Genomic DNA, 12996 nt, shown 5'->3' on the forward strand with positions numbered 1-12996 from the left:
AGACATAAGCCAAGTCTTACCTTCCTGACCAGGTCTACCAAGACATAAGCCAAGTCTGACCTTCCTGACCAGGTCTACCATGACATAAGCCAAGTCTTACCTTCCTGACCAGGTCTACCATGACATAGGTCTTACCTCCACATAAGAGTCTGGTGCACTGAGGGCCGTAAGTGGAAGACGTGATTGCTGACAGCCAGATTGTGCTCGAGCCTGAAGGGCTCCAGGACCACGCCGTCCCGCACCGGGAAGGTGAGGCGCAGCTCCTCGTTGTGGTTGGCTGTGAATATGAAGAGTAATCAGATTACCCTGAACTTAAAGGACGCCGCAGTGTCAAGAAATGGACCAGGTTCCTGACCTGGCGGTGGAGGAAGAGCGGACATATTTGGCTTGATGTCAGGCGGGAACGGGGGCTTCACATCCGGATTGGGGGATAAGTACGAAGGGATGTTACTTCCTGGCGTCATCGGAGGGGTGGGGTTGCCCGGTACTGGAGAGTGGGGGTAGTTGCCCATGGGTCTGGGTGGCTGTGTGGAGAAAATATTAAATTACCAAAAGAACCTTAACAGCAAAAGAGAACCAGCGGTGTGAACCTACCCCGTTCATATTCCCCTGGTTGTACTGATAACCGCTCCCGGAGAAGTTGTTGGTTTGGCCGTTAAAAGGCGGCTCTTGCTGCGGACAACACCATCGCCGCCATTATTTTTGGTTGAAAATATATTTTATTATATATAATATATATATTTGCTCAGGGTACCTTATAATACTGTCCCATAGGACCACTGGGGGGCGGGTACTGGGACTGAAGCTGCTGCCCGGGCATCCGTTGGCCGGGGTAACTGTTGGACGTCAGCTGCCTGGAAGCATTGGGTGTCGGGTACTGACCCTGCTGGTTGGGGAACTGGTTGTTTGGTCCGTACTGCTGCCCCCCATAGTTCGGCTGCGGCGAGAGAAATGCGTTAAAATATCGCTAATGGCGCGCTAGCAAAGACAGTAACAAAACACAGTATGTTTATGATGATCAAAGATCCTCTATATGACAGGAGCGATCTGCAAAAATGCGACTAGCTGGACTTATGTGCCAGATTTGGCCCACGCTCCACCACTTACCTCCCCAGGATATGGCCTCTTCATGCCCTGCATAGGTATGCCCTGTGGCCGGGGGCCGGCGTACCCCTGCTGGGGCATTCTTTGGCCGTGGCCCCCGAAGGGCCCCATGCCTTGGCTCCTGGGTTGGTTCATCCCCATTGGGGGTCCGCTCATATTTGATGCGTTCATGCCGGAGCCCATGTTGCCAGGTAGAGATGGGGGTCCACGGGGTCCTGGCTGGTTCATAAACTGGCTATTGTACGCTTGGTTTGGTCCCATCTGGAAGGAGGAACTCATCTGGAAGACAGGATTGGTTGATTTAGCGTCATGGGGGTGTTAAAAACCCCCCCAAAAAACTAGGATCCTTACTGGTCCGTATTGATTCATGTCCTTATTCTGGGTTTCCTGCAGAGCGGCGACTGTGGCGGTGGCAGTGGCGGTCGCCGTGGCGGCGGCGGCAGCGACGGCCGCCGCCGCCGCAGCAGCTGCCGGCTGGGTGAAGTCCGACGGTGGGCGGGAGTGTGGCGGCATTCCCATGCCTCCGGGTCCAGCATTCGGACCTCCAGGGTAGCTTTGAGAAGGAAAACCCGTTAATCCATATCAATCACTGATTTTTTTTTACATGTAAGAACAACTTACTTGCCCCCAAAGCCGCCCCCACCGGGGTAGTTAGGGCGCCCGTACATGCCCTGCTGCATGTAACCCTGGTTGGAGTTGCCTTTGTTGGGGAATTGCTGCTGAGAACCAGTGAACTGCGAGGGGTTCATCCCTGGATTGTTACCCGACATCCCCGAACCCATGGGGTTGCTTCCTGGGTTCATGGGGTTGTTGTTGTTGTTCAAGGCGTTCCCCAAAACCTGGTCAAAGGATTCAAATTAGGGTCTGGAGCCCCGAGAAGATGTGTAATTCAGACGAGTCTACTGCCATTACCTGGCTCTGAGAGGTGTTGGTGACACCCCAGACCGTGGTCACCACGGAGAGCGAGCCTGGAGGTTGGTTGGTGTTCTGTTGCCAGGGGACCGAGTCGTAGGGGAAAGACCCATCTCTGCCAGGATCAAACACAAACACAATTATTATTATTATTATTTGCTACCCGTGTGAAATAAAAACCAAGTCATTCCTGGAGAACTGACCCGTGTGAGAGGCCGGGCTTCATGGAGCTCATGGGGGGCTGCATGGGCACTTTTCCCGGGGGCTCGTTCTGCCGGTTCTTCTGGTGACGGAGGAGGAGAAGGCGTCCCAGTTCCTCACACCACGATGACAGAAGAGCTGGAAGAAGAGAGGATCGGAGCTTGAACCAACCACCGTCGTCATCCCTCGATATAATGACGTTCAAATATCACTTTAAAATAATAACTATGGCCTATTATTAGTAAAAAAATATTATATATAATATACAAGTTATATGTAAGCTGCACGGTGGACGAGTGGTAGCACACAGGCCACACAGCTAGGAGACTCGAGTTCGATTCCACCCTCTGTGTGGAGTTTGCATGTTCTCCCCCGTGCATGCGTGGGTTTTCTCCGGGTACTCCGGTTTCCTCCCACATTCCAAAAACAAGCTAGGTTAATTAGCCACTCCAAATTGTCCATAGGTATGAATGTGAGTGTGAATGGTTGTTTGTCTATATGTGCCCTGTGATTGGCTGGCCACCAGTTCAGGGTGTGACTCCCGCCTCTCGCCCGAAGACAGCTGGGATAGGCTCCAGCACCCCCGCAACCCTCATGAGGATAAGCAGTAGAAAATGAATGAATGAAAACTTGTTTACCTGTTTTTTTAACATTACTAGAGACCTCCAGACATGGAATAGCACCCCTATAGTCACTTTTACACTTGTATTACCCAGTGTAGTAATAAAATAAGACAAATGACTTGTTTGAAGTTAGAGTTTTAGCTTGGCGTGGGTTAATACCCTTGGTAGGTATTATTGTGTAGGTTTCCTCCCACATTCCAAAAACATGCTAGGCTAATTAGCGACTCCAAATTGTCCATAGGTGTGAATGGGAGTGTGAATGGTAGTTTGTCTATATGTGCCTTGTGATTGGCTGGCCACCAGTCTAGGGTGTACCCCACCTCTCGCCCCAAGACAGCTGGGATAGGCTCCAGCAACCCCTGCAACCCTCATGAGGATAAGCGGTAGAAAATGAATGAATGTTACACATAACAATTGTGGATGACGGACAGAATTTTAAAAAATTGTAGTTTTTCCTTTAAAATCTCTCCTGAAGACAGCTGGGATAGGCTCCAGCATGCCTGTGACCCTCGTGAGGATAAGCGGTAGAAAATAAATGAATGAATGTTTCACATAAGGATTGTGCATTGTGGACAGAATTTTAAAAAATAGCAGTTTTTCCTTTAAAATCTCTCCTGAAGACAGCTGGGATAGGCTCCAGCATGCCCGCAACCCTTCTAAGGATAAGCATTAGAAAATGAATGAATGAATGAATGAATGAATGTTTCACATAAGGATTGTGGACAGAATTTTAAAAAATATCATTTTTTTCTTTAAAATCTCTCCTGAAGATAGGCTAGGATAGGCTCCAGCATGCCCACAACTCTCCTGAGAATAAGCAAATGAAAATGAATGAATGTCAATAATGCACCACTATGATCTATCACGTCAGTTCTACTTTTGCCCACTAGGGTTCACTGTTGGCTTGCATCATCCTGGGTTGCCTAATGTGGATAAATGATGGAATTGTGTCTTTTTTTTCCATCTGCAGTGCTTCCTTGAGCTCTACTGTAGACTCCATCTATTTCCCCTCCTTCTGTGTTGCCTGCCTGCTAATAGCCTCCAGGTGGCATCACAAATGGAACGTGGATTCGATCAGAGAGGCCACCTCTCCTCTTGAGATTCACATCACTTCCCAGTCTGAATAGGGAGGGGCCGGCGGAGGGGAATAATGGGCGCGGTTGGCAGTAACAGCCGAGTGTCCGTGGCCGGGCAACGTGCAACGTGCAAGGCTGCCACCGTGTAGCCGATACGCCGTGCGAGGTGGACGAAAACATCAGACTAATGGGGCTGACGGGAACAAACAAGGAAGGACTCGCCGTGGCAAACATGGCAACCCGAGCGATGCGGCCACACGTGAGTGCTGGCAAACACACACACAAAAAAAATAAAACAGACACAAACATCACAACAGAATCGGACACACTGTCTCCTGGATTTCAACACGACAAACGACCAGGTACCACATTGTCAGATGTGTCTGACAGGAAGAAAAGCTCTGCCTCGCTTGGGGGAAGATGCTGTTTGCTGCCGCCTACTGAAATCTACACAAACCCAAATATAAGACAACATTTTTTCCTGGGAATTAAAACTGAAATTAAAGACAACCCTAATTATCAGACAACCCCACTCTCCGGGTCACCGGTGTGACAGGAGGAAAAGCTCAGCTTATATATATAAGACGACCCATCTCTTCGGGTCTGGACTGGTGGCCAGCCAATCACAGGGCACATATAGACAAACAACCATTCACACTCACATTCATACCTATGGACAATTTGGAGTGGCTAATTAACCTAGCATGTTTTTGGAATGTGGGATGGAAACCGGAATACCCGGAGAAAACCCATGCATGCACGGGGAGAACATGCAAACTCCACACAGACATGGCCGAGAAAATGAATGAATGAAAATTTTTTGCCTGTTTTTTTTTTAACATTACTAGAGACCCCCAGATATGAAATAGCACCCCTATAGTCACTTTTAAACTTGTATTACCCAGTATAGTAATACAATAATGATGACAAATGACTTGTTTGATGTGTGTTGATGTAAAGTTAGTTTTAGCTTAGCATGGGTTAATACCCTTGGTAGGTATTATTGTGTAGGTTCCAAAAACATGCTAGGTTAATTAGCCACTCCAAATTGTCCATAGGTATGAATGTGAGTGTGAATGGTTGTTTGTCTATATGTGCCCTGTGATTGTCTGGCTACCAGTCCGGAGTGGAGGACCCCGCCTCTCGCCCGAAGACAGCTGGGATAGGCTCCAGCACCCCCCTTGCGACCCTCATAAGGATAAGCGGTAGAAAATGAATGAATGAAAATTTGTTTACCTGTTTTTTTTTTTTACATTACTAGAGCCCCCCAGACATGAAATAGCACCCCTATAGTCTGGGATATAGCTGGGATAGGCTCCAGCACCCCCTGCGACCTTCGTGAGGATAAGCGGTAGAAAATAAATGAATGAAAACTTGTTTACCTGTTTTTTAAACATTACTAGAGCCCCCCCAGACATGAAATAGCACCCCTATAGTCTGGGATATAGCTGGGATAGGCTCCAGCACCCCCTGCGACCCTCGTGAGGATAAGCGGTAGAAAATGAATGAATGAAAACTTGTTTACCTGTTTTTTTAAACATTACTAGAGCCCCCCAAACATGAAATAGCACCCCTATAGTCTGGGATATAGCTGGGATAGGCTCCAGCACCCCCTCACAAAAAATGAATGTTTCATTGTTAAAAAATATCAGTTTTCCTTTAAAAATAGAAGAATAAAACAGCTAGCATTCGTGTGGCTATCGAAAAAATAAATAAAAGTCTGATCTCAACATAAAATTCCCGCCCCCACTACTCATTCAAACTCAGGAGCCCCCCCCCCCCCCAAAAAAAAAATCACAAAGACTCTTCAGGAGCTCATTAAATGTTTGTGTCTCAGTTTACACTGGCCTCCCCGGTGGTCCCCCCGTGGACGGTCCCAGGGGCTCGGGGCCCTGGCTCTCAGCCGTATTAATATTGCGGTGCTCAGCTGTGCAGCAATTGCCCCCCCTGTCATAAAAGCCCGATGGGAGATGAGACAAATGACACTTGCTGCATGGCCGACAGTTGTCCACGTCCTTGATAACGCCTCGTCTGTCGTGAACGTGACGGCATGGAGGGGGGGGGGGGGGGGGGGGGCACGCTGGTTAAGTATTGTGGTTAAATGCCTGAATCCGCTCGCTTTGTTATCATTTAAGTAGGACGTCAACATACGTGTAATACAGATCATACAGCTTTTTGACCCACTTATGGAAGGTTGGGGTAGTAACACAAAACTAAAAAATTCTTAAAATGTATAAAAAGTTAAGTTAAAAATGTGAATAGCATGATATCAAAAAGGTGTTTTTTGAGGAATACCTGGAATATGAAATGATTTAAAAAAATTTAATTACTAAGATATTTCAAGAAAACAACCTGACCGGGTCATTTTTGATCCACTTATGGAAGCTTTCTTAAAATTTCTTAAAATGTATAAAAGGTAAGTTAAAAATGTGAATGGCATGACATCAAAAAGATGTTTTTTTAGGAATACCTGGAATATGAAATGCTAAAAAAAAATTTTATTACTAAGATATTTCAAGAAAACAACCTGACCGGGTCATTTTTGACCCACTTATGGAAGGTTTCTTAAAATTTCTTAAAATGTATAAAAGTTAAGTTAAAAATGTGAATGGCATGATATCAAAAACATGTTTTTTTAGGAATACCTGGAATATGAAATGATAAAAAATGTTTTCATTGCTAAGATATTTCAAGAAAACAACCTGACCGGGTCATTTTTGACCCACTTATGGAAGATTTCTTAAAATTTCTTAAAATGTATAAAAGGTAAGTTAAAAATGTGAATGGCATGACATCAAAAAGATGTTTTTTTAGGAATACCTGGAATATGAAATGCTAAAAAAAATTTTTTATTACTAAGATATTTCAAGAAAACAACCTGACCGGGTCATTTTTGACCCACTTATGGAAGATTTCTTAAAATTTCTTAAAATGTATAAAAGGTAAGTTAAAAATGTGAATGGCACGATATCAAAAACATGTTTTTAAGGAATACCTGGGATATGAAATGATAAAAAATTTTCATTATGAAGATATTTCAAGAAAATAACCTGACCGGGTCATTTTTGACCCACTTATGGAACTTATGAAAAACAAAAATCTCTAAAAATGTATAAAAGTTAAGTTAAAAATGTGAATGGCATGATATCAAAATATGTTTTTTGAGGAATACCTGGAATATGAAATGATAAAAAAAATTTAATTACTAAGATATTTCAAGAAAATAACCTGACCGGGTCATTTTTGACCCACTTATGGAAGGTTTCCTAAAATTTCTTAAAATGTATAAAAGGTAATTTAAAAATGTGAATGGCATGACATCAAAAAGATGTTTTCTTTAGGAATACCTGGAATATGAAATGCTAAAAATTTTTAATTACAAAGATATTTCAAGAGAATAACCTGACCGGGTCATTTTTGACCCACTTATGGAACTTATGAAAAACAAAAATCTCTAAAAATGTATAAAAGTTAAGTTAAAAATGTGAATGGCATGATATCAAAAATATGTTTTTTGAGGAATACCTGGAATATGAAATGATAAAAAAAATTTAATTACTAAGATATTTCAATAAGACAACCTGACCGGATCATTTTTGACCCACTTATGGAAGATTTCTTAAAATTTCTTAAAATGTATAAAAGGCAAGTTAAAAATGTGAATGGCATGATATCAAAGATTTCTTAAAATTTCTTAAAATGCATAAAAGTTAAGTTAAAAATGTGAATGGCATGATATCAAAAATATGTTTTTTGAGGAATACATGAATATGAAATGATAAAAAAATGTCATTACAAACAACCTGACCGGGTCATTTTTGACCCACTGATAGAAGGTTGGGGTAGTAACACAAAAACTAAAAATGTCTTAAAATGTATAAAAGCTAAGTTAAAAATGTGAATGGCATGATATCAAAAACATGTTTCATTGTCATTACACATATTCTGAAGCCTTTTAATAAACATTTAACTTAACGGCGGCCATGTTTTTCAAGCAATTTTGCTAATATTTTACTCATTTGAGCTTCCCGGTCATTTTAAAATTTTGTGGTGATGTTGCGCAACATTATAGTTGTGTGAGAAAGTTGTGCGCGCAGCTCTTCAGGAGTAGAGGAGTTACAACAACTTGAAATAATCATATTATAAATTGCAATAATAAGGTTTTTATGTGTTTTTTTGTCTTGTCTATGTATTGGCGCAGAGTAGACAAGGGAGGTAGCAGATGAAACAGATGCTAAAAAGCTTTTTCATGACCCCCCCCATCCACAACCCAACTCCCCCAGTTCACTATCTAATGGACACCTGCTCCCTTGTCTCTGCTCGGCATTGTCCCATCTTGGCCAGGAGACAAACACGCACCTCCAGTGGTTACACAAATCCTCCACTGGGCGTCCCCGTCTTTGCTTTCTATTGGGAGTCAATTAAAAGAAGAAGCGCCCCCGGTTACTGGGTAGCACCTAAGAGGATCCATGGATTTACTCCACAGTTCCCACTTGGCTGCAGCGCCCCGATTCCTTGCCGCCCTTAGTCTGGTATTGGATAAAATTCAATATTGCTTGATTTTTCCTGCTGGAGCTGGAAGGGGTCCAGACATACCCTTGATTGATTTATGCATGAAGAGGTCTACAAGGATTGTGGTAGTCTAGAGAGAAAATATTGGGTTTTTGCAGCAAAATAATATTATTTTAAAAAAAACAGCATGAATGAGCGTGCGGTTATGAATGGCGATTGGACGCTAGCAGCTCTCAGACAACAGCCTCCTGTCTGCACCTCATGTTTGTCTTTTTGCAGTTTTTTTCTTCCGATGGGGATGTTGGAGTTCTGTCAATAGCTACTTAGACTTGTTGCCTGGCGGGGGAAGCCAGACTTGCTGGCTGGCTGGCTGGCTGGCTTTTAGGGCAGCTTAAAGGCAGCCTCCTGCTGGACACATGGACCCAAAAAGGACAAAAAAAAAAGGGAGGTGGATGCTTGGATTTAGGCCACAAAGAGGGCTGAACCATATGTGGCCGTAGGGGGGTTGGATATTTAGCGGTGGGGGTCATAAACCATACGATTACATCTAAATATTAGGGCTGTGAAAAGACTAAAACGTGATTATAACAGCTCCTGATGAACTGAAAATGTCCATTCTTCAACGTATGCGAGAAGCAGATCTTCTACCAGAGATGTAGAAGATGTGAGGGATGCCACACCCCCCCCCCCCCCCCCCCCGGACTAACACACTAATAAATCATACACACTCTCTCTCTCTTTCTTTCCATACATATTGAGTAAAATATCTATTTGTTTTGCTTCCCACCCACGACTCCAATACACATCTATAGCATTTTGCACCCCCCGTTGAGAAATAATTCCTAGTCAAACACCCCCCCCCACACACCAATCTGTTACTGTACTTCCAGCTCCTACTGTAAGCTGATTGGAAGCAAACATTCATGCATCTTCACGTCTAATCTCATCATACTGTATGCTAACGACTAGCAACATGCTATGCAAAAACTGTGATGATGGCCATATAACGCAAGGAAAAAGGCCCCCCGTGTGTCACTGTCCAGGCAGCTCAGTACAATATGTCTTATAGATGAAGCTACTGTTGTGGATATATTTTACCATATGTTATATATAGTATGAATGTAAACAACAATGTAGGAAACCTGTCATGACACAATATGGATAAAAATATATTGCATAATCGCATGCATACTTGAACATAGGTCAGTTTTGTTGGTAAAAAAATAAAATAAAATAAAAAAAAAATCCTCCCAAAAATGAGTTAAAATGTGGTCATATAAGGGAAACATCAATCAACTTTGTTTTGCTTCTTCTTGTGCTTTTTTTCTGTGTCTAATACCAAAACATAGCAGTACCAACAAAAGTGTTATGACAACCATAGAACACAAGGGACATGAATTCCGCACATTACTGTCCAAGCTAGCTCAACTTCTTTTTAAACTTGAATGACGGCTACAAAGTTTTGTTTCCGATGGGAAAATTGATTCCGAAAAATCCGTCATTCCAACCGATCAAATCTCGCGAGACTTCAGCTCTGTGAGCACCTGAAAGGATGGCTACTACACAAATACTACGTGTCTTAATACTTAATACTGCAATACAGGTACAAGAGTATAGAGTCCTCCAATTTAAGCGTGAGTGCACAATTTCTCGATTTTACTAGTCATATTTTAATCAGATTAATCCCAGCTTTCAAAGTAATTAATCACAATTAATCACCATTGCAACTATGTGTGTATGCCCATTTTTACTATATTTAGAAGAAAGATTATTAACTGGTTATTAAGAGATTACGGTTAGTTACATGATTATTAGATTATTAACAGCTCCAAATTAACTCTATATTTTAATCACTAGTTAATAGTTTAATAGTAGCAGAACATTTGAAGTTGTTCACACTTTAACCGTGTTAGTATGAGCAAAATGGGGTTGCATTCAAAGACACTACGTAACTTCAGTTGAATTCACATATTTTGAGTTTATTTTCTGGGATTTCCGAGTACACCTAAATGCAGCATTTGTATTTTTGTTTATTATAACCACAATAAAGGCTTTGTTGTGACGACAGTGAGTTTAATCTAGTATTTAATGGAGTATTTTGAAGTAGTCAGCAAAATCGTGAAGTGGATCGCAAAGATAGAAATAAGAGCTGCGGTCTACCGGTGATCCTAATTATCTAGAAGATACAGCAGATGTGCCCCAGCCTGGTGCCCACCTCAGGGTGCTGGACCAGTGGTGCCACGGCGGTGTCACGGTGGGTTCAAAGGCGAGTGTCTGAGTCACCTGAGACCTTCTTACAGTTGCGCCAAGGGAGGGAGGGAGGGGGGGGGCAGGACTCAGCAGAGGGTCTTGGACAGGGCCTGGCACCCCTCCAGGCTCATTAGAGGCTTCCATATGTGCAAGTGCTCGGGATTTGGAATTAGAGGCTTCCTCATGAGCTACACTGCGGCCAAACGGTAACAATGAAGCTGAAAACCGATGTTGTTATTGGATATTTCTCGATATAAATACAATCAAGTGGGGATTTAAACCACTTTAGGGGTTCAAATAAACATAATAAATACAGTTTCTACGATATGTCTTTACGTGGAAATAATACTCAAAACTGGGCTTCAATGTGTTGGAACCACTGTGCTGTGTTGCCATACGTAGCACAGGTGTTGTTAGCTGCCTTGTTAGCATTGAGTGGTGGCTATCAGGGCCGGACAGTGCGAGTATTTCACTCGCATAAGCCGCTAAAAATAAGACGGAAATAATGGCAAAATTAAAAAGGTAGCACTCACTACTATTTCTCACTGTTCCATCGCATTTTGCGCCTGACATAAGTCCATATAAAGTGAATAAAACTAGCGAAAAATACTTTTTTGGGGTTTTTGTATGCATCGTAAATCCCCACGCGAGGAAGTGTTTGTTCCGTCATGCATTTACTCATCAACAAACGGTCACAAGAGGTTTTCAGCTGGAGCGCGCCTCCACAAGCCCGATGTTTGCGCACCGCTGTGGAAGCCTGCTGCCAGCCTCTGCCTGATAGTGCCACAAAAACACGGACGTTGACATTTTGCCCAAACCTGACACCAGTAAAAGGCATGAAAGACATTTGCTGGCTGTACTGACTATGTTTCTCTTTTCAATAAAGATATTTCAAAATAACACATTTTAGTTATAATAAAGTGAAACCATCAAACCGAGATATTTTTGGACAAGGTAATCATCCTGACAGAATATCCCGGACCATGCCTAGTCTCAGCTGGGGAAAAGAATAATATGCAATAATTAGAATATAGAATGATTATTATTTAATAATATAATTATGGATGTCCGATAATTAGTGGTACTGATCATAATAATATTTATTTTATTTTATTATAATTTGTTATTATTATTATTATTATTGTTGTTGTAAATATATTAATTGTATTTCCTTAATTATTATAATTATAATATGTATAAATAATAATATTATTGATTATTATTATTATTATTGTAATTATATTAATTATATTTCCTTAATTATTATAATTATAAATATGTATAAATAACAATATAAATAATCAATAATAATAGAAAAAATCAAATAAATAATAATAAATAATTATAATAAATAAAAAATCAATAAAACATTGCATTAAAAATTAAAAAAAACTTTTACAATAATGTAACTAATAATGTAATATTTTTGTATGGCTGGAAAAAATTAACACCCTCAGCATAATGCAATTTAATAAAAATATATTAAAAAATACAAAATAAAATAATGAATTACTACATCCCTGACAGTGCCAATAAAAAAAACAAAACTGTAGTATTTTTATAAGATTATTAGCACGTGCAGGTGTACCTAATGTTACGGGCGGCGAGTGTTTACCGCACTTCTGTGAGCATCTTCAGCGCTAGACTACAGTACGAAAAGGTACTTCAATGCAAATACGTTGCATTTAAAAAGTATTTTGCTTCCACGCTTGACAGATGAAATGGTGATGCAGGCAAACGAGGTGACGACGACGACAACATCATCAGGTGCGACATGCTGCACGCTGCAGAATAAAGACAACAACACCACGGCAGCCAAATGATCATTCCACATGTTTGCGCAGCCACCATTGAGAAATATGAACAGAGGAAAGCGGGGTGGGGGTGGGGGTGTGGCAATGGCGATGACGGGAAGCCAGTATGCGTATGATAAAACAGTATATACAGTATACTCCTGCGCTGGGACACACAAGCAGTACCTGAGTCAGACTGACACCTCCTGCAGCAGTTGGTTTCTGTAGGGTTCAAATTTTACATTTTTACTAGGCTGGACAAAACACTACTTTGCACAATATTTTATATCATAAATATTTGATTCATCAATTCAACAATGGAAGTTGAAAAAAAAAAAAAAAAGACACCTGTTGCTTCGTTAGAAGAACCTCAAACCAAAATGGCAGCTCAACAACTGCTAAATTCCTCCACTGGGAGGTATCTGTGTGTGAGCGGGGGGGCTGCAGGGGTTTTCGGGAAGTGTTAAACTGCCAGGAGTCTCGCCTCAAGTAGGTCAGCGCGACTCGAGAGAAGATAATCAAGGC

General features: G+C 41.9%; 1 protein-coding gene across 5 annotated transcripts in view; it reads right to left on the reverse strand.

The window, feature by feature from the left end:
• The window catches only part of LOC131109868 (zinc finger MIZ domain-containing protein 1-like), a 128878-nt gene that overhangs the window by 8540 nt on the left and 107342 nt on the right, over positions 1–12996 (reverse strand). For 3 of the 5 annotated variants that reach the window (XM_058062315.1, XM_058062316.1, XM_058062317.1), the window contains 9 exons: positions 2220–2355; positions 2017–2131; positions 1726–1943; positions 1456–1657; positions 1108–1383; positions 755–937; positions 595–672; positions 356–524; positions 136–277 (listed from right to left, as the gene is read on the reverse strand). In XM_058062315.1, coding sequence (XP_057918298.1) covers positions 136–277; positions 356–524; positions 595–672; positions 755–937; positions 1108–1383; positions 1456–1657; positions 1726–1943; positions 2017–2131; positions 2220–2355 — 1519 coding nt within the window. Of the gene's footprint in view, positions 1–135; positions 278–355; positions 525–594; positions 673–754; positions 938–1107; positions 1384–1455; positions 1658–1725; positions 1944–2016; positions 2132–2219; positions 2356–12657; positions 12694–12996 lie in introns of all 5 variants that reach the window. The other 2 variants (XM_058062314.1, XM_058062319.1) reach the window with 1 other exon arrangement.

This window comes from Doryrhamphus excisus, chromosome 22 (genome assembly GCF_030265055.1).
Source record: "Doryrhamphus excisus isolate RoL2022-K1 chromosome 22, RoL_Dexc_1.0, whole genome shotgun sequence".
Lineage (NCBI taxonomy): Eukaryota > Metazoa > Chordata > Actinopteri > Syngnathiformes > Syngnathidae > Doryrhamphus > Doryrhamphus excisus.